The 24,552-nt window shown below is 45.0% G+C and overlaps 3 protein-coding genes across 4 annotated transcripts in view; 1 reads left to right on the top strand and 2 right to left on the bottom strand.

Annotated features, from left to right (window-relative positions):
- Window positions 1–24,552, bottom strand: part of LOC117892027 (loricrin) — an 84,275-nt gene that overhangs the window by 26,137 nt on the left and 33,586 nt on the right. The gene's annotated exons all lie outside the window — the stretch shown is intronic.
- On the top strand, window positions 2,479–3,475 carry LOC117892125 (ubiquitin-conjugating enzyme E2 R2-like). Its single transcript, XM_034798198.1, has 2 exons — window positions 2,479–2,521; window positions 2,573–3,475. The coding sequence occupies exon 2, from the start codon at window positions 2,584–2,586 to the stop codon at window positions 3,253–3,255; it is 672 nt and encodes a 223-aa protein (XP_034654089.1). The 5' UTR covers window positions 2,479–2,521; window positions 2,573–2,583; the 3' UTR covers window positions 3,256–3,475.
- On the bottom strand, window positions 23,636–24,508 carry LOC117895776. Its single transcript, XM_034803676.1, has one exon. It carries the CDS (start codon window positions 24,506–24,508, stop codon window positions 23,636–23,638), a length of 873 nt encoding a protein of 290 aa, XP_034659567.1.

Genomic DNA, 24,552 nt, shown 5'->3' with positions numbered 1-24,552 from the left:
TCCGTTAAATTCGATTGTATTCAATTAGTGATTTAGTTTTTATATCGCCCAAAGAGGAATGACCTATCCAACCTCATTTTCTACCGCAATCATTCTGGCTGTGAACATTTTCAATTTTCAATTAAATCCAAACCAAAAGCTTGGCCTATCCTGGCATCATCGGAATTTAAATGCTGCCAAAATTGGCATTTAATCAACTCCGATGCCATTTTCGTCTAGGGTAGCCCAAAAGCGAAAATCAAATCAAATATTTACTTGCTGTTAAATTTATGACAAAAACGCAAATCGCATAAAAAGGTTTGCGGCCCCACCCAACCCCCTTTTCAGACCATTTTCCCCTTGCCCCCTGCTGAAAAAACCACTGGCGGCGGCTGGTGAAGAGTTTTCCCTCTTTTCTTTCTGTATTTTGTGGTAGCATAAAAAATGCGGCAAATATTTACGTGCAGCTGCGACCCTTCCGACGGGTGTGGGTCTAGGGTCCATGAGGTGGTGGGAGAACGGGAGAACGGTAGAGAGATGCTGCTGTCAGGCTTTTTTTGCCTTGGCTTTCGAGTAGGCCCGAAAAAGTGAATACCAAAAGTGCCTGTCCCCGTCTCCGTTCATCCATTTGACTGCATTTATGCGGGATAGGAACCTCGAGCATTTCTCGGGATTCCTTCGAAGGAGCAGCAGCTCCTCCGTCTAGACGTTGCCTCCCCAGCATCTCCCTGCCATTCTCTGGCATCTCCCTTTTTGGCTGGCTGGCCTCTGGTCAATATTTAATTTGTCAAAGTGAGATTTTGGGGCTTTACTTTAGTGGTCCAGCTGCAGTCGCCGTGTCGTTGTCGTTGTCGTTGCTTGCATTTAACAATTTGCTGATAAATTAGCCAGGAGGCATGATCGCACTCCCTCACGGACTTCAAGCGACAGGCTAAGGCTTAGAAAAGTTTTGCTCAATGGCTTTTGACTTTTCTGACATTTTCCGACTATTTTTCCGTACTTCCTTCACTTTTTAATGCTGATTTATATCCCAGAAAGCCATAAAGACAAAGCCAAATGGTTGACTAAGCCAAACTGGGAGACAGCAAGAGAGACGGAGAGGGAGAGGGAGAGCGAACGATGAGTGTCAACAAGTTTTGAGCTTAGTCAATTTTCGGTTGAGTTTTTAAGAGGGTTTTGTCCCGTCCTCCCCCAAAGGATTTAGTTAATTAAAATACAATAAAATATTCAAGAAGTGCTGGCCACAGAAAGACTTTTCCCCTGCCTCCTCTGTTTTGCTTATTCTCCTGTGTGTGTGTGTGTGTGTGTTCCCTCCTCTTCTCTTCTCTCCCCTCGCCCTCTACTTTTTTCTGGGACGAAGTCAATAGCAGCAAGAAGAAGCGGCAGGCAGAGCAGAGCAGAGAGTGAAGAGTGCTGCAGCAGTAAAGCAGTCTGCCACATGGCGTATGCGTGATGCAAGTGCATGCGGGTCAAGCAGGGGAGCATGCCGCACAGATGTGGCTGTGGCGGTGGCTATGGATGTGCACAGAAGAGTGTTGTGGCAACTCAATTAATCTCCTGCTTCTCCTACATCTCCTTCAGCTACTGCTGCTCTTGCTGCTGCTCTTAAACCTTCCATTCCACTCGTTGACCACTCGTTTTAAATGCATTTACATAGATTTACATTTAAGCAGGCAACTCTACGCCAACTCGTTTAAATTTTTGGTTAAAATTCTCTACACCCCGTTTAAATTGTTGGCTCAAAATATTTCTGGCTTTAATTTCGATTAATTTCAAACGTTTTCCTTGGGCTTACTCCACCGTCGAATACCCTTTTCAGAGACAGAAAGGTCACATGGGTGTCACAGGAAGCTGACGCCTCTCTTCAAGCGTAGCTGAGCAGCCAGGCTTGCGATTTCATGCCCGGAATGTACTCATAGAGCGCTCGCACAAGGCAAAAGGGTATAACAACATTCGACCCAGCCAAAGGCCACACTTGCTTTCTTTCTATAATTCTCTATTTTTCTGTGGGATTTTTGAAAGCTTTTTGCCGCTGGGGCAGCAGTAAGAGGGGAAGAGAGGAAGTATTGCCAATTATACAGAAGGGAAGGCCGCTGAATAAATATGAAATGACATAAATGACCACAGAAAAAGTTTCATTTTTCTTTTAATTTTGCCAACATTTTGCTGTGACCCTCGTCTGTGTGGCCCAACCACATCCTTGACAGGACAACAAAAGGGCAGCACAACCAACAACAACAAAAACTTTTGAGAGAGGCTAGGAGGACAGAAAATACCATAAATTACATTTATGACTGACCGACCAAAAGCGCTTTAAATATTTACATGGCATGGAATTATTTGTCAGGCGAAAAAGGCTCTTACTACCCTGTCTCTTTCGCTCTCGCTCTCGGTTTCTCTTTCTCTTTCACTCTCCAAGTTTTTACATTATTTTGCTGATTTTTTGGGCATCAAAGTGGGCTTTGTTTTACTGTCAGTTCATGTGAAGCAAAACTCACATTTTCAATCGATTCCACATCGACAACACAGGGAAACGAAACAAGTAAGTAAAAATAAAATTAATAAAAATCAAAAACTGAAACTCTCTCCACAGAACACAAAGAAATGGGCGAACCAGTTACAACTGAACCACAACCGACCACCATGGCTGTGGCCGTACTGTACAAGGAGATCGCGGAGCTGAAAAAGGGTAAGCTCGAGGGCTTCCGCGTGAGATTGGTCCGTGAGAACGATCCCTTCGAGTGGGATGTGGGCGTCTACGGGCCCCCAAACACCTTTTACCATGGGGCGTATCTGAAGGCCACGATGCGGTTCCCCTTCAACTATCCGATGCAGGCGCCGGAATTTCACTTCCGCACAACGATGTTCCACCCGAACGTGTTTGCCAATGGCATGGTCTACATGTCGATTCTCTACGATGGCACCTGGTTCCCCACGATGAGTGCCAGCAACGTGATGCTTTCGGTGGTGTCGCTCTTGACGGGCCCCGACACCGATTGGCCGTGCAACATGGACGCTGCTTATCTGTACAATCGATTTCGCAATTCGCACGGCAAGGACACGGCCTACTTGGATCGTTTGGCTCTTCAGAAGACCGAATGGAAGGAGATGGCACTGCTCGATGATGTTGTTATTCCTGACACCGTCGAGGAGTACTGTCGCACCGCTATTGTCGAGGAAGAACTCGTTGATGAAGAGTTTACCTTGGGCGGGCTCTACGATTGGAGCGAGTACAGCTCTGCTTCGGAGGCTGAAGAGAATGAGACTGACGATTGAAAATATCTCCACACACGCTGCTCGTCACTCGGCAGACGGCACTCAGAATATGAATACATCATTGACACAACATATTTCTGGGGTTTTTGCACATTAAAGACACAAAACACACTCAGACATCTACAAATTACTGGTGTAACAAGCAGACACACCCCACACAAATATACAAGACAGCGAATGAAAAACTCAATGGAAAATAAATCCAGCAAAACTAAAACCAGAGCAAAGCAATTTCTATAATTTAATCGGTGAAGAGTCTGAGCATATGGCAGCCAAATGATGTTCCATTCATTGTCTTTGGTAGAGCATAAGCATAGCAACATAGTGGACACTACTCTACTCTATGGGATGCGGCCCTTACTGCGGATGGTACTTCACATCCATTCTGAATGCATTCGAATGATGCGCATATACTCAAGAAAATGTCTTCCCTGTGTCTCATTATCATTTGAGGCACTCCTCCCTTTCTTAGAATATTATTATAAGTAATTTCTTATCGAATATCTGATGGGTTAACATCTACTTTCTGTTTGGCTCTCTCTTTGAATTTGCCAAACAACTGTGAAATTTCTTGTAGATTAAGCGCGTTTTCCCTTTGGCGGCTAATTCACTTGGAAAGTTTGCTAATAACTTGATTCAATTTACATTTGCTCTGTATGAAAAGCCACTAGACTCTTCGGGTCCCTCGCACTCCGCACTCCGCCACCCTCGACTTGGCCACTCTCGACTTCCGCGCTACTTTTGGGCGCAAAAAACGGAACGGAAATCGACACAAAACGTTGCAACTTCAAATGAATGCTGGATGGGCCTCTGGCAGACAGGGCCGAGCGCAGAAAACGGAAAAAAACAGGAAAAAAATGAAATGGTATCCTCTGGAACAGGAGCAGAAGCAGGACGTGGACACGGGACACGATGTCCGGACAAGATGGGGCAATTATTGTAAGCGGCTTTCATCGTGCGATGATTACACTTACAACAGAAATGGGGCGCGAGATGCGAGAGGGAATTGAGTGGGAGAACAGGAGGAAGAGGATGCATGGAGAGAGGAAGAGGTTTCTGGTGGATGGTGGCTGGACTACTGAGGTTTCTCCACGGAAAAAAAAGAAATATAATATTGTTAGGGAGAAGGGAGCCGGGAGGCAGGGCAACGCATTTACTCTGCCACTGCCGCTGCCGCCGCCTTGTTTTGGGTTGGGTTGGATTCTTGCCTCTAATTTTCCTTCTATTTTTCCTCAATTTTTGCTTCCCATTTTTGTATTTTTTTTTTTGTGGTGTTCACTTCTTTTTGGAGGAAAGGCTCCCTTCTTTTTAGTAGTATTTTCTTTTCTTTTTTTTGGTTATTTTTCTGGCCATGTTTGTTGGCCTAATTAGTGGCAGTGCATTTTTATAGCATAATTTTCGGAGTTGTAAGCGCTTTTCTCCCCGTCACTCCCACACTCCGCCCTTACTCCTAGCCATGCAAATTGTACAACATGGAAATATTACATTAAAATTTATGAAACTGCAGGAGGGAAGTGGTTTTTGTGGTGGCCGAAGGGCGGAGGATGGCAAAACATAGAAAATAGAAAACAGCAAAATAGAACATGGGAGTTGGCTACATTACACACTCTCTGCGACTGCGAGTGGCAGTGCCACAGCTACAGCTACAGCTACAATACAACTGCCACAGCGGGTAGTGAGTGGCACAGGGATTCTGCAAAACGGGGGCAATTAGTGGGCAGCACCGCCTCCTGTGCCGTCTCGAGCCGCATGGCCCCCTGTGGCTTCCATTTAACATTTACTTCTGGGGCAACACTCACCTGCGAACGAGATAAGAAGTAGATAAAGACTTGAATTAATTATTAGTTCACAGCATGAATGAATGAATGAATGAGTCTTAGTGCTAGTCAAATGTGTGAATGCGAATCCGAGCGAATAGGGTGAGCAAAAAGAAAACAAGAAGAGATCATAACAGATTTAAACAGCTATTTAATTGGAAGTTTTAGGCAGCTCTGATAAAACTTGTTTGTACATGGCATAAAAATGCCTTTAAGCAGACTGAATTATTAATAACCATGAATATACACGTATTCATTCATGAATCATTAGAGCAATGGCAATGCATCATTGGCCTGGCGGAGGATGGCAAGTGGCAGTGCGCCGAACAAACTGCAGGCACTGTAAACAGTCGGCGGCGCCTCAACGGGCAATTCCCGAAACGGAAATTTAAATTTCTCTCTCCCTCTGTCCATGAGTCTCCCTCTCCGTTTCCCCCTGCCGCTTCTTGGGGAAAACTGATAAATGAAATAATAATTTCCATTCGATGAAAGTTTGCCTACTTCTTCTGGCTGCAACGGAACTTGCAACTTGACGGGGGCATGTGGCATGCCTCTTGTAAATTTATGAACTTTATGAGTCCCCCCATCCCGCCACCAGCAGTCGTTAGGCTGTCGGTTGTCGGGGCATTCAGCAGTCAATATCTTGTGCATTTCAATAGTTCGGTAGCTCGGTGGCTCGGTGGTTGTTGCCCCGAAACTAGTCACTGCCTGCTGCCCCAAGCCACATGCCCCATTCCTCCATTGCTGGGGTTTGCAATAAAAATGCATTTCATGCTCGAAACATGACTTGGCTCAATTTATTTTACTTTGCCGCATTTAACGACTTCACACAGGCGCCTCCCAGCCGCCTCCCAGCCGCCTCCCAGCCGCCGCCCAGCCGACTGTGCCCGTGCCCGTGCCCCACCTTTAGTCGGATGTGGAAGGGTGCAGCACTGGCAGAAACAACTGTGGCATCATGCATGAGCACGAATGAGCTCTCTCTCTGTGGGTTTTTCTCTCAGTGCATGTCGTTTGGCAGAAGGCAACTCCATCTATCTGTGGTTCTTCCGCTGCTGCCGCTGCTGCTGCTGCTGAGTCCTTCTTCGATGGCTCCTTCTGCCCCACACATACGAGCATACGAGTGTGTATGCCTCGGTCCTCCTACTCCTCCTCTTTGGTGGCATCGTGTGGCATGGAGCATGGGGCAGCGGTGTAATGGTGTTAGACCACAATGAGCTCAATTTACGCCAATGATTGGCGGTGCTTGGCCAAAACGAAGGAAGCAGAACGCAGGAAGCAGACACACCACACAGCAAAAAAAAAGAACAGAACAAAAAAAAATAAAAATATAAAGCGAGAAAAGGTCTAGCGGGCGGTTTTCTCCATTACCCTTTCTCTACTCCCCGTTTTGTAGCCGAAAAAGTTTCTTGTTTGCATTTGCCTATCGTCTATCGTCTATCGTCTGGGTGAGTGCGGCCATGAGGTGCAGGGTGCAGGGTGCAGGGGGCATGTGGCAGGACACCCGCCAGACGTTAAACATCGCGTGCAGACATTGCCACTGTTTGCCACGCCTTCTCCTGCCACACACACACACACTTACACTCCTGGCTGCCTCCAGCCAGAGTCCTTCTTCGCCTGCCACATGGAAAATGTTCTGCTGCTGTTCGACAGACAGACAGACAGATGGAAAAACGACCAGCAGAAACAGAAAACAGAAGTTGAAGTGCAGGAGACTTTTCCGGAGAAAAATAGAGAGAAAAATCAACAGAGACAACCAGTGGCGGAGAATTAGGAGAGAGCAGGGGAAATTCCCCTGAAACCAAAACCGAAGACCGAAACCCGAAAACCAAAAACCTCAATCCAATTCCAATCCACAGCTTCGACATTTATTTGTGATTTGTTGCAACTTTTCAGGTGCCACAAAACAAGTGTGGAGAGAGCTGTCTGGGTGTGGGGGAAGCCCTGATAATTAGCCAGGGTTGCCGTTGCCATTGGCATTTATCACAACATAACAAAACTTTGCTCTGCTTTGCTGTGTTCTGGGATTACAATTATGACAATCTGTGGCCCAGCATTCGCTAATGAGATGATTACCGATTAAAGTTACACAAGCAAAAGCATCTTTAAGGCTTAACCAAAAGTATCTGCTGAATGTCAGAGACAACAGAAACAAAACAAAAACAAAACAGAAGCCCAAGCCAGTGGCAAAGACAGAGACACACAAACACCACATTTTGCCCATTGGCCCATTATGATAATCATTTTTGAAAGGCTTTTCCTTTTGCGTTGCTTTACGTTGCCGCACGAGTTTTGCGGCATAACAAAAGGGGATTTAAATAACGCTACGCTAAGCGGTTTATGCAGTCGCAAACATCCATCCAACATCCAACATCCAAAACAGCAGTCAGCGGAGCAGGAGGCAGAGGCGGAGGTGGAGTGGATGTCAAAGTTAACAAGCAAACAACAGACTGACGACCGGCGAGTGACAGGCACAACCACTGGATACCCTTCATGGACGGATATCTTCCAGATGCAGCATTTTCCTATCTGTTAAGCCACACTGGGAAAGACAAGAAGAATGGTTGATAGAGACAGAGAGGGCCTTACTCTATTCTGTAAGGCTTTATTCTGCTTTTCATTAGTTTTCTTGTTTACCAACACCTTGACTGCCCTTCTGCAGTGGCACTTTCCAGCACTACCATGTACTAAGAACACTTGGTAAATGATTTTTCTATGATTTTGTTCTGAAATTAAATGAAATGAAATCATCTGCCACTCAAATTCTGGCATAGCCACGAAAGAAGTGAAGCCTGGGGTATGGGGCAGCCTCAGCGTGTCTGTGTGTGTGTGTAGGATGCTTCCATCTCTTGAGAGAGTGTGGCTGGGAGGGGATGTTAGTCTCAGTCTCAGTCTCATCAGCAGCCAAGCATCGCATTTTGAGATAAAACATAAAGAGGCACAGCACCTAACATGCGTGAATGTGCTGGCTGGCTGGCTGGCTGGCACCCACACATTATCTCTTTCCTACTCTCTCTCCCTTTCTCGCTCACTATCTCTCTCTCCCAGTGTGGCTCATCTCCGCGTGTATGTGTGTGTGTGTGTGTGCGTTTGATTTGTTTTCTGCTGTTGACTTTGGATAATGTCGTTTGTTGTGTGCGGCTCAGCTCTCTGCCACCATCCATCCCGCTGTTGTGTGTGTGTGCTGCGTGGGTGTGTGTGTGTTTATTGTATGTGTTGTTGTATGTGTGTGCGTATGTGTCTGTCTGTTGGTTTGTTTGACTGATTGCCGTGTCATTTCTGTCTGATTGTGCTGCCTATTAGTATACAAAATGAATGAATAAGTGCGCCCCGCACACACACACACAGAAACACACACATATACACTCACGCACATACTCTGGCCTGGCACTCATTCATGTGTGTGCGCCTGCTGCCTCTTCAGCCTCTCATTCACGTCTCTCATTTCCATTTTCGTTGATTGAATGCCACGCCTGCTGCTCCACCTCTTGCAGCTCTCTCTCGCTCTCTCTCAATTGGCTTTAAGCCTTTAAGTCTTTCGTTAGACACAAAAGCAGGCGAATAAGAGACAGCAAAAAAATAGTCGACTGAATATACGAATTACCAATGTGTATGCATATCTGTGTGCATCCGTATCAGTGGGATGTTTAATTGTTGTAATGCGATTTCATCACCTCATCAGACACACACAATCCACTCCACTCCACTCCATTCGATTTCTTCCCTTCCCATCGCTTTCATTCCCGTTCATTCATTCATTCTCTTGCCTTCCATTGAATGCAATTTCTATGGGGCACAGAACGACCCCTGACCCTTGGTCCCTGGTCTGTAGCGTGCAGGTGTGGGATAGATGTATTTTTACCCAAACTAGTACCAGGAGATTTCGCGTGCACCTCTAGCTATGCTCTAGCTAAGCTCGCCGGATTGTCGGGGTTCGTTCTACTCTCTCCTATGTTAAGTACTGACACACACTCGCATAATATTTTAGGTGCACATTTAAAAAGAATCAAAAATCAAAAGCAGAACACAGGTTAAACTGGACTGAAGGTATGGAAAATGGATCAAGTATTTGTTGTTAAAAAAAAGAGAATGGTGATCTCAACTACTCTATTCAAAGCACGGGAAACTCAGGTGTCGTCGAGAATCCCTCTTCTTTACCCACCCAGCCTATGTCATACAGGTAAATCATACCGTATAGACCCTAAAACAATCAGGCAGTTTTCATCCTACCACTTCGACCTTGCTTGGCTAAGGACTGACATTAGAATTTAGAACATATTATAAATGGGTTTCAAAACAAAGACTTTCAGATATATTTCCATGGTTTCCTATTATTAATATTCAATATCTTCCAAATTTTCTTAATCTACGGATGAATTCATTTTTCTGGCAGTCTAGCCCACTTAAAATATTTACTTATTTTAGTTTATACCAACTTTAGAATTCAAGATTCTACGACCTTATATATATATGAATGTGTGGGCCGTAGTATGTAAAGAGACTAAGAATCATAGGCGGGTAATAGAATAAAGGGGGGCGAGAGGTGTTAACCCATTATGGTAATGATTATAAAGGTTTAAATCAAATAATTTAGTAACACGCAGGTTACATTTATACTCAGTGCACATATAGTGTCAAGTTTACAAACTCACAGTTTTCGTTTGGTTTTGATATTTTAAAACCCTTACTCCTTTCGTAATCGATGAGCTCATGGATGACGTATGTGCTGGTTTAAGAAAAAAAATAGAAGGTATTAACAATATATGCACACGAGCGTACATGCAAGTACGATTTAGTAATTTCATTTAATTATTTTAAGGTCTCATACCCACTCTTTTCTACCAACACTCATAATTCCCGAAAAATACATATCTATATATCTCCGCCAGAGAATTGGCCTTAAAAGGACATATTAACTCAAATCCCGAAAATGTGTAAGTTAACACAGAGCAACTACGGACATCTTTCTGTAGCGTCGGCGGCGGCTACTCTGTAGGCATGCCCGTCAAATATCACGCCCAATGTTCTGGTCTTCTTCACACTGGGCTTAAGCGGGGAACATCCGACTGCAGGTCAAGCTGCAGCTTACATTGGCACTACAGTGCGCGACAACCTGGTCTTCTCACTGGAGTTGATTAAAGTTCCGAGGCGCCCCCTTTTGGCACTGGGCTTCCTAAGGGTTGCGACGCCTCAATAAAGTTGACCCAAGTCAGAGGTTTTCGGTGCTCAGCGTTTCCGTCAGTAGAGGGGGGTCGAAGGGTACCCCTTTTAGGTTGGAGGATCACTTCGGTGATACTCCTCTCGTGGAGCACCCCGTCTATGTACTTATGCGCACTCAGGCTGCAACGACGGAACGGGCTCCTGACCTCTGTCCTATAAACTTAATTCACATAAATTAAACCGATCACTTGTTGTAGCCTACGGCCCACATACCTTGGTTAATTCTTATTCACGCTTGGTACTAACACCGATCCACAGAGGTTTCTCAGAATAAACGGTTTTTGCACAAAAATTTCACCACGAGGAAATGCGTAAGCTATATGCAGGTTATGTACATATATATATATATATATTGCTTGACACAATCACGTCTCTTTTCGTTGATCGACTCTTTGCTATTAACTCAAGCGAAACTCATCCAAGTTAAATTAGGCTGTACAGAACATAAAGCTCATAGATCGGATGATGTTTGCGAGCTTTAACGGGACAATCGTATGATCTTTCGCTGAATTGAGTGGAATTTCGGTCAAACGTCAAGGGCAACTTCTATGCTCACGCTACCTAACTCTCTTTTTTAAGATAAGCGCCGCTCTCGCTTGCATGTGCTAACACTGCAGCGACTCTCTTTCGTAAGCTCGGCGTAAAGCTTGCGCTTACGATCCACTTTCGGAGTTCTCTTTCGGAATGCACTTATAAGCGCTACCGAATATGTTTATTAGTGATGCTCTATGCTATCTCCCTACTTTCGGCCCCTACACCACAGTTGAAGACGAAAGTGTTCTTACAGTGAGACTTCAACTGAAGAAGGCGATCTCTTAAGATTTAAACTGATTATCGTTTAGGTGGTAGACTACTAGCTTTTCCTATGCTAATTAATTTGTAATACGTGGTCCCAACTCGACGTATAACCTTGGTTGAGGTAACTACGGGTGCCAGCTTAGCGCTAAACCTTTTTATAGCGTTCCCTTGACAAAAGGTTCGGGCATACACGTCGTCTCCAATGTTGAGTTAACTGACACGGCTTCTTAAACTATTTCTCACTACATTCTATTCGTGAGATTCCGCTAACCTATTAACCTATACTTAATAATACTAACTTATTAAAAGGAATTCGATGTCTTTAGTATGACCGGAAAGGTTTTGTGAATGGTGATTATTACTATGACTTCACAAAATCCATTATTGGCCTTTCGAATATTTCCGAATTTTTCTTTGCCTTGGCGTGAGCTGCAAAAGACTTAGCAGCAGCTTCATTTCCCAGTCAACTTATCGTAGCCCCTGAATCTAACAATGCCATGAATTTTTGTGTATCTATACTTAGTTCTACAAATAACCTGCTATCGGAGCTCATAAGGATCGAGGAGACAAGTCTCTTTCGAACACTTTTTACGGAAGCTCAGAATTGTCTTAATCGAATGGTCGATCTTTTAGGCTGATACTTAAATTCTAGCTTATCTGAGTGTATACTACTACATTCTATATCTATCTCCTCCGTCTGAGTTTGGGCGTCCGCCAAGGACCTCTCAGCAAGAGCTCTTCTGAAATTCGGGTTGGAAGAGTTTTCTTGGAAAACCACTTCTTTTAATCGGTCTTCGTTGTCGGATGCGACAAACTGGTGCTGGTTTGCGCATCCTGTTTGCGGTTTTCCGATGGATTACATTTCTCGCACTTTGGCTTAAAAGTATTTTTCGCCCCGCAACCATAACAGAAGATGCGTCGTTCCGCAACGCAGTCTTCAAACCTATGACCGGTCTTGTCACAATTCCAACAGACAAACCGTTTGCGACGTATCTCGGAGATACTATCCTCTTCGAGTTCTTCGTCATCGCTCTGCATTTCCGACACATTGGGTCTAGTTACTCGACTTCGCGGCAGAAAGTTTCCTGCTTCTTTACCGAAATGTTCATGCTTCTTCACTTCCTCCCTCAACTCACTTCTATTCTGAATTTTTAAATGCAGAAGCTCGTATCGAAGAGCACTTTTGGCATTCCTTTTAAGAATATCGATCATTTTGAGTTCACTTATCCCGTGTGAAAGTCGAGCCACTAACTTTTCAATCGCTGTCTGAAAATCTTCGAAGGGTTCATTTTCCCTCTGCTGTCGTTTTCTGATCATTTCCCATAGGTCAAAATCATCTTTCTGGTCGTCGAATCTTTGTCTGAACGCTGTGCAGAACGATTGCCAGGAGTATTGGTGGTTTCTTCGATGGAAATCCCAAAACCAATCACAGGCTTTTCCCGCGAAAAGCAGATGTAAATTATCGCAAAGTAGTTGGTCATCGTTTCCAAGCGTCTGTGCCGTCAGAGCACGAATGCGATATAGAAATTCTTCTACATGCATTGCCTCCCGAGAACCATCAAATTTAAGACGCCAACTGAGTAGAATACCAGCGGCCTTTGCCGGTGCTACCGTCTCGGTTGTACGATTGCTTCTCGGACTTTCTAATGCAGAATCGCTACTTCTCATATTACTGCCGTTATCTACCTCCTGCCTGACATTACTCCGCGACTCTGATGGACCTCTGTTTACCGTGGCGATATTCGTGGTTAAATGTAGGTTGGCAAACTGGGTTTGTAAGGTTTGCTCAATCGACGATTTAATGAAAGAACTGAGGTTTTCCATCATGGTTTTCTCCTGACTTTGTATCACCGAATGGATGTAACTGGTAAGATCTTCGGTTGCCGCGTGACCGGGCGACCTATTTCCGTTACTGCTAACAGACTGTCGACTTCCATATAAATTACGATCGAGGCTAGCTTGATACCATGTTTGCATTCCCCTTTTTGGAATGGCTCCTTTCCCTCGACCTCTACTGTTATATTTCCCTTTCCTATGCGATACCGTTGGATCTGATGGTGCCGTTTCAAAGGGTTCATTAGCCTGAACGTTGGACGGTAGGGACCCTGCACTTATGTTTAATTCCGCTGCTAGAGTGTTATTCTCGTATCGCAGACTATTCGGACCGCATTCCGCCTTGCAGACAGGACAAGATTTTTCACTTTTCAAGTGTTCACATACGCACGTGTTATGGAAGCGATGTTGACAAGGCGTTGTAGCTATTAGCTGATCTTGTCTTAAACTTCCCTGACAAATTATGCAAAATGTTTCTTGGCTACTCAACGCCGAAGCTAAGTTTTCGTTACTACGGTGTACAGCCATAATAACAACTAAAATATTTAAGCAAAACAACAAATAAAAAAAAATATAAGTAACTAATAAAGAACTTTTCTATTATTTTCAAAAATAAATAACAATATGTTCGTCCTCTCCAAGCAAGATCTGGGTGGTCCACTCTTAAAACTGCCGATTTCGATTTGAATAATTGAGTAGTTGATTAGTCTATCTGTTTCTATTGTAAGCTTCCGGGAGTGTACGTGTGGATAATGGACAATCTCTACCTATTATAAATAGAACATTGTAATTCCGAAAATCTGAGACGTTTCCCTGCCGAGAACTAGTTTTTGGATACAGGAGTCTCAACAGCCAATATCAAGATAACGCCCAAGAATATAATTGAGTCGGAGTATCCCTCTATAAGAATAACTACCGCAATTCTCTAAATTAACATCTTGAATGATCTCGTTGGTGGAGTCCCGTATCATGAAGTGCTTCTTTGGTTATTATCCATCTACGCTAGTCTACCCTGGCTAAGAGACACTAAGTTATACATAGGTCGACCTTTCCAACCTTGGAAATTAAACCGCATAATCCGTATGTAAAGACTGTAGTACTCCCACCTAGAGAGATCTATCTGTTTCGTGAGAAGATAATACTATTGTTTTGGATGGAACTTTAGAGCTATGGTGGAGCCTCGCCCCAGAATGACATGCCTCTGATACCGATGTTATGTACCATTTGAGAAACATGCCCTGTCGGGCCCCACGTTGGGCGCCAATTATGTAGCGTGCAGGTGTGGGATAGATGTATTTTTACCCAAACTAGTACCAGGAGATTTCGCGTGCACCTCTAGCTATGCTCTAGCTAAGCTCGCCGGATTGTCGGGGTTCGTTCTACTCTCTCCTATGTTAAGTACTGACACACACTCGCATAATATTTTAGGTGCACATTTAAAAAGAATCAAAAATCAAAAGCAGAACACAGGTTAAACTGGACTGAAGGTATGGAAAATGGATCAAGTATTTGTTGTTAAAAAAAAAAAAAAGAGAATGGTGATCTCAACTACTCTATTCAAAGCACGGGAAACTCAGGTGTCGTCGAGAATCCCTCTTCTTTACCCACCCAGCCTATGTCATACAGGTAAATCATACCGTATAGACCCTAAAACAATCAGGCAGTTTTCATCCTACCACTTCGACCTTGTTTTGGCTAAGGACTGACATTAGAATTTAGAACATATTATAAATGGGTTTCAAAACAAAGACTTTCAGATATATTTCCATGGTTTCCTATTATTAATATTCAATATCTTCCAAATTTTCTTAATCTACGGATGAATTCATTTTTCTGGCAGTCTAGCCCACTTAAAATATTTACTTATTTTAGTTTATACCAACTTTAGAATTCAAGATTCTACGACCTTATATATATATGAATGTGTGGGCCGTAGTATGTAAAGAGACTAAGAATCATAGGCGGGTAATAGAATAAAGGGGGGCGAGAGGTGTTAACCCATTATGGTAATGATTATAAAGGTTTAAATCAAATAATTTAGTAACACGCAGGTTACATTTATACTCAGTGCACATATAGTGTCAAGTTTACAAACTCACAGTTTTCGTTTGGTTTTGATATTTTAAAACCCTTACTCCTTTCGTAATCGATGAGCTCATGGATGACGTATGTGCTGGTTTCTGGGGAAAAATAGAAGGTATTAACAATATATGCACACGAGCGTACATGCAAGTACGATTTAGTAATTTCATTTAATTATTTTAAGGTCTCATACCCACTCTTTTCTACCAACACTCATAATTCCCGATGCTCAAAAAAAAATACATATCTATGTATCTCCGCCAGAGAATTGGCCTTAAAAAGGCATATTAACTCAAATCCCGAAAATGTGTAAGTTAACACAGAGCAACTACGGACATCTTTCTGTAGCGTCGGCGGCGGCTACTCTGTAGGCATGCCCGTCAAATATCACGCCCAATGTTCTGGTCTTCTTCACACTGGGCTTAAGCGGGGAACATCCGACTGCAGGTCAAGCTGCAGCTTACATTGGCACTACAGTGCGCGACAACCTGGTCTTCTCACTGGAGTTGATTAAAGTTCCGAGGCGCCCCCTTTTGGCACTGGGCTTCCTAAGGGTTGCGACGCCTCAATAAAGTTGACCCAAGTCAGAGGTTTTCGGTGCTCAGCGTTTCCGTCAGTAGAGGGGGGGTCGAAGGGTACCCCTTTTAGGTTGGAGGATCACTTCGGTGATACTCCTCTCGTGGAGCACCCCGTCTATGTACTTATGCGCACTCAGGCTGCAACGACGGAACGGGCTCCTGACCTCTGTCCTATAAACTTAATTCACATAAATTAAACCGATCACTTGTTGTAGCCTACGGCCCACATACCTTGGTTAATTCTTATTCACGCTTGGTACTAACACCGATCCACAGAGGTTTCTCAGAATAAACGGTTTTTGCACAAAAATTTCACCACGAGGAAATGCGTAAGCTATATGCAGGTTATGTACATATATATATATATATATTGCTTGACACAATCACGTCTCTTTTCGTTGATCGACTCTTTGCTATTAACTCAAGCGAAACTCATCCAAGTTAAATTAGGCTGTACAGAACATAAAGCTCATAGATCGGATGATGTTTGCGAGCTTTAACGGGACAATCGTATGATCTTTCGCTGAATTGAGTGGAATTTCGGTCAAACGTCAAGGGCAACTTCTATGCTCACGCTACCTAACTCTCTTTTTTAAGATAAGCGCCGCTCTCGCTTGCATGTGCTAACACTGCAGCGACTCTCTTTCGTAAGCTCGGCGTAAAGCTTGCGCTTACGATCCACTTTCGGAGTTCTCTTTCGGAATGCACTTATAAGCGCTACCGAATATGTTTATTAGTGATGCTCTATGCTATCTCCCTACTTTCGGCCCCTACAGGTCCACCCGCCGGCTACAATCCTTTTGTCTCTTTGGGCCATGATTTTGATTGGCTTTAATGAGTGGTACAAGTACCAGAGTGAGTCTGCGTCTGTGTTTGTGAGTCTCTCTCTCTCTCGCTCCTTCAATCGTTAGCTTTTTGGTCAATTTGATTTGCCTAATTGGCCATTCAATGGCTTGGAAACTTCCACATGGCATTAATCTCAAAAGCCAATCAAAGCATCGACAGGGAAATCTGTTGATTTGAGACTTGTTTTATCTGCAGATTGGTTAACCAATAGAAATTTTACATTTTCTCTCATTCTCATTCCCCTTCTCCTTCTCACAGTGTGGCTTAGCTCAATTAAAAACAAACAGAGCAAGGCAAACACACACGTGTCTCGACATTAAGATAGCCCGCGCCTGGGGGTACGATTGCCACCATAAGATCTGTCCACTCGTTAACACTTTCGTTACAAAACATTTTACATCAATTGAGGGTTGGGGTGCGGCGAAGGGACTTTGTACAGTTTGAGCACTCGTTTAACAGTCACTTGAGCCACTTAGCTGTTCATGGAAATGGAAGCAAACAAATTGAGTGGACTGCCTGCCCGTCTGCCCATAGAATCTTCCCTGGCACTAAATATACGTATAGTCGTCTCTAATGATGCGCATAAATTTTGTGTGAGTGAGTTACAGAGTACAGAGTACAGAATACACCCGACTAAACGACCACTCGACCATCATAAACACAGTGCGCGCAAATTGTTAATTGACACATTGCTACACACTCAAGTGCGTCCCCTAATGGTCCTTCTTGTCTCCCTCTCTCACTCTGTGTGTGTGTGTGTGTGTGTGTGCGAGGGGTCACTTGATTTTCAATTAGTTGCGAGGACTCTGCGGATAAAGAAAGCAGCCACAGATATCTGCAGGGGGAAGCGTGGCATCGTGGCATGGTGTATGGCAGGAGCGGGTCGAAGGTCTGAGCTGTGAGCACTGAGCTTTGAGGCAGGGATAAAAGGTAGGCAATAAAAGACATAAAAGGCCATGGATGGTCATCATCCACCAGACCACAATGATACACATTATGGCCGTCGAGAAGTGTAGAACACAACCACAAGGATATGTGGAAGGAGCAAGAGTACGAGTACGAGTAGTGTGAAAGTGCGAAAAGTCCGGGAACATCAATCAATCAGAATCAGAATCAACATCAACATTCGTTTGGGTATTCATTAATTGAGCCTTTCGCTCGTCTCGTTTGCTTAATGAATGAATGAAATGAGTGGAAATCGATTAAGGGATAAAGGCGAATACAACTTTTGAGGTTTTATTCACTCTCTCAATGCTGCTTTGTTCCTAAAGCCAGGCTACACGATGCTGATATCCATTCGTTAATGCCAACACTTGTGCAACAGTGACATGTGTGTGCCCCAGTTTTATAGAGCCGTGGTGGAATTAAATAGATTTGAATACAGAAATGGAATAGGTTAGCGCACACTGCCATCACCTTTCCAGCCCAGTCCTCTTTATTTGCAATTCAATCGATCTATTCGTGTGACTATCTTTTACTACATGCATTAGGTACACTCATCTTTAATCTTGTGCAAAAACTTTACCTGAACCTTTAATTTGTACCTCCTTCCCAATCCTCTGTCTGCTTTGTCTCACTTCATATGTATATCCAACAATTCATTGGAAACATTATCCAAAATTTAAATTAAATCAAATAATTGTTCTCCCTCTTCTGGACGAACTCCCTCCATCCCACTCTTTCAAATGCACTTGAACTGCTGCTGGGCTGCTCCTGATTCAGAGATGATTTCGATTCGATTTTGCTCATTTGAAATTCATTGAATTTTGTGATAATTTGATTAGAAGGACACGCCTCTCCTCCTTCGAGGGACGCACGAATTGTTCCATCGAATGAATGTGCGATGGCTGGGGAAATGGAGGGAAATGGTGAGGAAATGTGGAAGGGGGGGAATGTATTCCTGGGATTTGCAGTTTGTGTTTTTGGGGTTTGGCATCAGGTCTCTGTGGATTCCGTCTCTCTCTCCCACTCTCCTTGACATAAATTGCATTCTGCAGCAAAGCGACAAGCGAATTTCCATTTAAATGCTTGACATGGCATTCCCCCATTTATCAAGTATATCCAAATAAATTAGTTAAATATTATGTTATCCAATTAGGAGACGACTCTGCTTACACCTCACACTCCACCTCGCCCTTTATCCAACACACATACAGAGACATTCTGTCAGCATAAATTGCCAAGTCAGCAGCAGGAGCAAGTCAGCATTTGATGGGACAACAATGGAAAAGGCACTCCACACCACACCACTCCCCTCCACTGGCATATCCATGGCTGCCATGAGTCAAGGATACCCAGGAGTTCAGATTGTCAGCGACACACTGCTGCCCCTGCCCCTGCCCCTGCCCATGCAAATGTTGGCCAAACTGCTGGCAGTTCAAAATGCTAATCACCACATGACATTCATTGTCTGTAAGGACAATGTAAGGACTCCAAGGCACTAACTAACACGACACCGCCGCATTATGAATGGCAATTATATGCATGTACGCGACTGTCCCACCCGCCCTGCTCCCACAAGCATGGAAGTGCAAGGCAGCCCAGGCAGCCGATCAATCTTGAACCTACTTTGAGTACTTGCTAGACTTCAGTCTGATTCGAACTAATTCGAACATGCGCGTGCTCGTTTCGAACCAAAGTAGACCGATCGGACCCGCGCTCGATCCTGCGCTCGAACTTGTTTGAAGTGTTCGCTCGTTGGTTGTTGAGCCCGAAATGAGAGTCAATAATGAGAGAAAGTATTCAAAACAATACTTGCTAAGCCATAAATATGAATGCTTTAAATATTAAGAATGAAAGGAGCATTTTTTTAAAGATCACCATCGATTAGGTATTCGATCGCTGACTGAAGTTCAAAGTTCAAGAGAAATCCTAATCAAAAAGGAGCACAAAAAATGGCAGAAACTGAAACTGAAGGCAGACCAAGGCAACCGACAGACCGCAAACGACCGAAATGCAATTATTCTGGCTGTCCATAAAGTTATTTGCATATTGTCAACATAATTAAACATGCTTTTGAGTTGTGGTTACACGGTCGGACAGGGTTGGCCAGGGGTGGACGGGGGGACAAAGTGACAGACTGGCGGACAGGACACTTGAAGCCCCGCAACAGCACTCATGTACGTATGTATGTGTATGGAGTGTCCTTGACAGAGGAAACGTACGAGAACGAGTACGAGCACGAGTATTCGTACTTTATATTCGAAAGAGTAAACGAGAGCAAGAGAGGCAGAGAGGGGAAAGGGAAAGCTGCATGAATGTAAAATTGTTTTTGGCAAAGTGCACAATGCACTTGACGACTGTCAAAACGGACAGGGGACATGTGGCTGGGGCTGGGACAGGGGCAGGGGCAGTGTCGAGTCGAGTCCTTGTTATTTATGTAAAATGTTGCACAACATTTATTGGTGGGCGGAGTGGCAGGACAACAGCAGCAATAGCAACAGCAACAGCAAAAGCAAAAGCAGGAGGAGGCGTTTACAGAACAACAATAAAATTGTCCTTAACTGAAAGAAAATGAGGACAATTGCAGCAACTTTTCCGGCAATTTTCATACATGCTCGTACATATGTATATGTATGTATGTACAAGCGAATACATTGAAACAATGCCACATTGATGCCACAACTGTCCTTGCTGCTGTGCTGTCCTTTTGGCCGCTGTTGTTGCCGCTGCTTGGGTCAGCAATAAAAATTTGTCCTGCGGTAAATGAAATGGATAGCAATTGCGATTGCGATAACTGGCCTGCCTGACTGCCTGCCCGCCTGCCCAATGGTCAAACGCGAATCCATTCATCCCCTTCCCCTCCCCCTGCCTACTTGGCTGTGTGGGCGGCTGTGCGGGTGGCGAAAAATCACGATAAAAAAACACCGAAACGGAAAAAACAATGGCCAACAAAATATACTACAAGTTATAGTCCGGGTCGAGGTCACTTTGGCTGCGTTGTTTTTTTGTATTTTGCAGCCTTTGGCTACCCTGTTAGCCTATCAGTATGCATTCTTGTGGACTAATTGGCAGCTAACTGGACAGGGGATTAGATCAGAGCTGAACGAGTGCTGTCTGTCAGCGCCGCAGCTTTCAGGCAAAAGAATTTCGAATAATTTGAAACGGGATCGAATCAATCGCGGCGATAGATGTTCCAACGGACATGCATATTGGAATCTTTCGAATCATTCTCTGATAAATCAATCCGCTGATTTCCCATCTTTCATGGTGAACTCCTCTAAAACTTTTGCTTTTACAGGTCATCGATTGGTCGATCAATCTCTGCATAAACCAAGTTGTTTTTGAAACAGTTTCTCTTTCGTTTAGCTGCGGTTTTTTTACTGCTTTTTTTTTGTATTTTGTCTAAGAGCAGAATGCTCGGTTTCGGTTTCAGTTTCGGTTTCAGTTTTCCAACTTTGTGTGTGTGTGTGTGTGTGTGGCATTGCTTTTCGCTTTCAGAGATGAAGCATGGCGGATGGGGCATCCCCCCGCCCATTTGTTTTTTAATATTGCAGTTTTGTTGTTTACTTTGTTGTTTCTGGTTTTGCTTTTTCGGTAAAGTTTATCTCTTTGGCTATGGGATTATTGGGTCAATTGGTTGCTAGTGGGTGGTCGGGCGGTGGGCTGCTGTGTGGTGGAGATTCCTAATTAACAAAGTACTGAAAAGGAAAGTTTTCTCCACACACCCACACATCTCTCTCTCTAGCTCACTCGCTCTCTCTCTTCAGCTCTCTCTCCCTCTCTCGGTCTGTCGCTGTCTGGTTGAACTTTGACCCGTGCATTGGCATCGTTTTGTGCATAAACTGCAGTCAGTGCAGGTGCCGGTTGCAGGTGCAGGTGCAGGTGCAGGTGCAGGTGCAGGTACAGTGCTGAGGAAGTGTGTCAGGTAATTGCGTTCAATAAGCAGGTCGCTCCATGTGGCAGGAAGCTCATGTGAATGGAAAGGAGGCCTCCTCTGGAGTGTCACTTGCATCCTGCATAATTGGTTGTGCATCCATTCGGTCGTCGTTCGTCGTTCGTTGGTCGTCGGTCTCCATTCACCCATTCACCCACTTCCCCTTCTCTAATTCTCTCACTCTCTTTTGCTGTTTCCTTTCTCGGTACAATTCAAGACACGAGACGCCTCACCTCACCTCTCTTCCACCCCTTAGCACCATTATCAATCTGGCAACCCACTCGCATCTCTCTCTCTCCCTCTCGCCCCCTCTCCCACTCAATCGTTGACCATTTCGCACCGAATTCGGAGCAAGCCAATGATTAATTTATGCGAAAATTCGAAATGAAATCGTGCGAAAACCAAATTTGCTCGCCACACAATTTAAATGCGACTGCACTTTCGACGAAGAAGAGGAAACCGCCAGAGACAGCCAGAGATGGCAGAATACGGAATGGGATGGGAAATGGGCGGGATGAGGCAGAAGCCGAAGTGATGCACCGATCTGGAGATACTCTCTCCTAAGCATCTCTTTATGCTCCCCTCATCCTCGATTCAGTTTCGATTACTTGGCACAAGTTCAAACTAGTTTGAATCATTACGAATCAGTTGAAGGACTCAAAAATGGTAGACCCAAACCTTATCTTTTGGTCACATTTTGTGCCACGCTAAACCCTTTTTGCCCTCTTCGGCTCTCACTTAACCTTAGAACAACTTTCCATTCGCTGGGCATCGGGCATCGGGTCAACCAATCGCCCATTTTGAATGCAATCAAAGAATTTCTTGCGCTTTCAACTTTCAGCTGCTCCTTCAGGCGGACACTGGATGTTTTCCCTGCTACCTGCTCCTTGCTCCTCGATTATATGTCCCCCGGAGGCATAAATATTAGCAAAGGCTTTTGCCGTTGACGCTGTCGTTGTCGTGGTCGTCGCTGCTGCAGTCATTTAAATGTTGTGGTTTCGATTCCAGCAGTTCCCTCGGGTCTTCTGCGGGCCCAACTCCTGTTAATGGTGTGCCTGGTCGTGGGTCCTCCCTTCCGCTAGTAAGCTGTCAACGAAGCTTCTTAACCCTTGCCGCCTTGGGCCCAAAACTCCAAACCAAACCCCGAAAAATTCAACTCCGTCGCACAATGAATTAAATGAATCTCAATTTCCGTTTGGTTTGCGGTTAAAAGCCGCATTCGTCCTTCGACCCACGTCCCACGTCCCTCGTCCTCTGTCGCCTTTCCTCTTGGAAAATGCAAATTCTCCAACAGAAAATGAAAACACGCCGAAAAACTCTTCTTCTCGATGCAAGAACAACAACGACAGGCAGAAGGGTTTGCGGACTGGCTGGCTGGCTGGCTGGCTGCTGCATCAATTGCCTGGGTTTCCATCTTCCATTCGGTTTGAAGTTTTCCTTTTCGAGAGGCAGCAGGACGAAAGAGACCCGTAAATTGCTGCAAGATGCCCCCCGGCCAACGCCGATGCTCGAAGGAAGGAAACTTTTGTGCCGAAGCAAGCGGCAAAACTTTTACAACTGCAGGACGATGAACGAGGGACGGGGGACAGGGGATGGGGAACGGGGCAAGCAAGGAAGATGATGATGAGGCACCAGCCCAGCTCAGCCTCCAACTCTTGGTCTTGCTCCTGCTCCTGCTCCTGCTCCTGGGTCGCTTCTTGGTCGCTGGGTCGTTCAAGTCGCCGTCTGCAAAAGTTATGCGATTTGTTTGCGCGAAATAAACGCGACGCAGATAATTTGCGCAAAAGTTCGCTTTCTGCCATTCGACCTCGCCCCATACCCCTCCATCTCCTGCTCCTACTTCTACCCCTCCTCTTTCTGCTGCTCTGCTGCAGTCCCGTTTCCTTTTTTGGCCAACAATTTCATTTCGGGGAGTATGTATTCGCGGAATGTCCAAATAAACGAACCCCCAAAACGAATGGAAATGTTTTGAAAGTATTTTCCAACAAATTGAATGCCTAGGAACACTCTGTGAACACTCGTTTCCCTCTTTGATATTCGTATTTGAAAATCGTTACACTCGAGACTCGAGTATTTGCCTAGCGGAAAACTGCGATTTATGTTTCCTTTCCATTGCCGTTGGCGTTGCCGATTGATACTCTTCCGTTACACTGCCATTAGGGAACCAGTTACTCGATTTTCGATGTTAACTATCGCCAAACTCGTTTCTTAGGTCAAAAAATATAACAATATTGAATCACAGTGAATTTTTCAACAATTGCGTGCCCAAAGACATGATGGAAGGAAGGACCACATCTCGCAGCTCCCCCGAACGACATCTCTCTGTCCATCGTCTACATCCTCTGTTGAGAGGCACAGAGAGAAGTAGTTCCTGTCGTTTGGGACTTGGCGCACATTCTTTCGAACTCGTTTGTGGAGATGAAGTCAATGATGGGCAGTCGATGGGTCAGCGGCACCTCTGTGTTGGCGGCATCTGGATTCATGGTGACACCGGCGCTCCATCCGCCGGCAGCGAGACGCATCGGTGGCTTCCCGGACCTCTCCTCAGGGTCCGTGGCCTTGCGCTGCCCCAAATGGTGGAAGAAGTCGACTCCCAACCTGGCCAGCCTCGAGTCGGTTGGCATCGAGCCGGTGGCCACGTATCGAGGCAGAATTTTGGTCGGCATCTGCGCTCTGACTTCTCTCTGCTGGGGCACTTTCGATGGAAGATGAGACAACGGCTGGAGCGGCTTCTTGTGTCCCTTGCTTTGGGTGGTACAAGGCACCGACTGTAGACGGTAGCCAGGATCCTTGACCAGAAAAAGCACAGGAGTGCCACGTGTTGGCTTCTTCTTGCTAGTTTCCTTTGGCTTCACGGACGGCGTCTTGTTCTTGGCTGCCGCCGCTGCATTCTTTCTCTTTTTCTTCATCCCCTTCGGTGGCATCGAGGATGCTGCCTTCTTCTGCAGCCGCTTTTTTGCGTTGGTTCTGGAACGCAGCTTCGTCAAGGGTTTGCCCAGGGAACGGCTGCCTTTGGAAGCCCTTGATGCGGACGGCCACAAAGATCGAGAGCGCGTCACTGTCTTCTTAGACCTAGACTTGAGCTTCAGTTTGGACTTGGACTTTGTGCTTTTGCTGCCAGCCAATGCTGCTGGCCGCGAGGACATCGAAGCCTTGGACCGAAGCCGCTGCTTGGATATGTCGCTTGCAAATTGCTGTTTGGGCATCGTTTCAAAAAGGTTTCTTACAAGAACAACAATTAATTTTACAC

This window comes from Drosophila subobscura, chromosome A (assembly GCF_008121235.1).
Source record: "Drosophila subobscura isolate 14011-0131.10 chromosome A, UCBerk_Dsub_1.0, whole genome shotgun sequence".
Lineage (NCBI taxonomy): Eukaryota > Metazoa > Arthropoda > Insecta > Diptera > Drosophilidae > Drosophila > Drosophila subobscura.
The sequence above is the reverse complement of the archived record's forward strand: the minus strand, read 5'-3'. Positions and strand labels throughout refer to the sequence as shown.

What these genes read in the sequence shown, in the direction of transcription:
- LOC117892125 (XM_034798198.1), top strand. Translation starts at nt 2,584, where the DNA reads ATGGGCGAACCAGTTACAACTGAACCACAACCGACCACCATGGCTGTG.
- LOC117895776 (XM_034803676.1), bottom strand. Translation starts at nt 24,508, where the DNA reads ATGCCCAAACAGCAATTTGCAAGCGACATATCCAAGCAGCGGCTTCGG.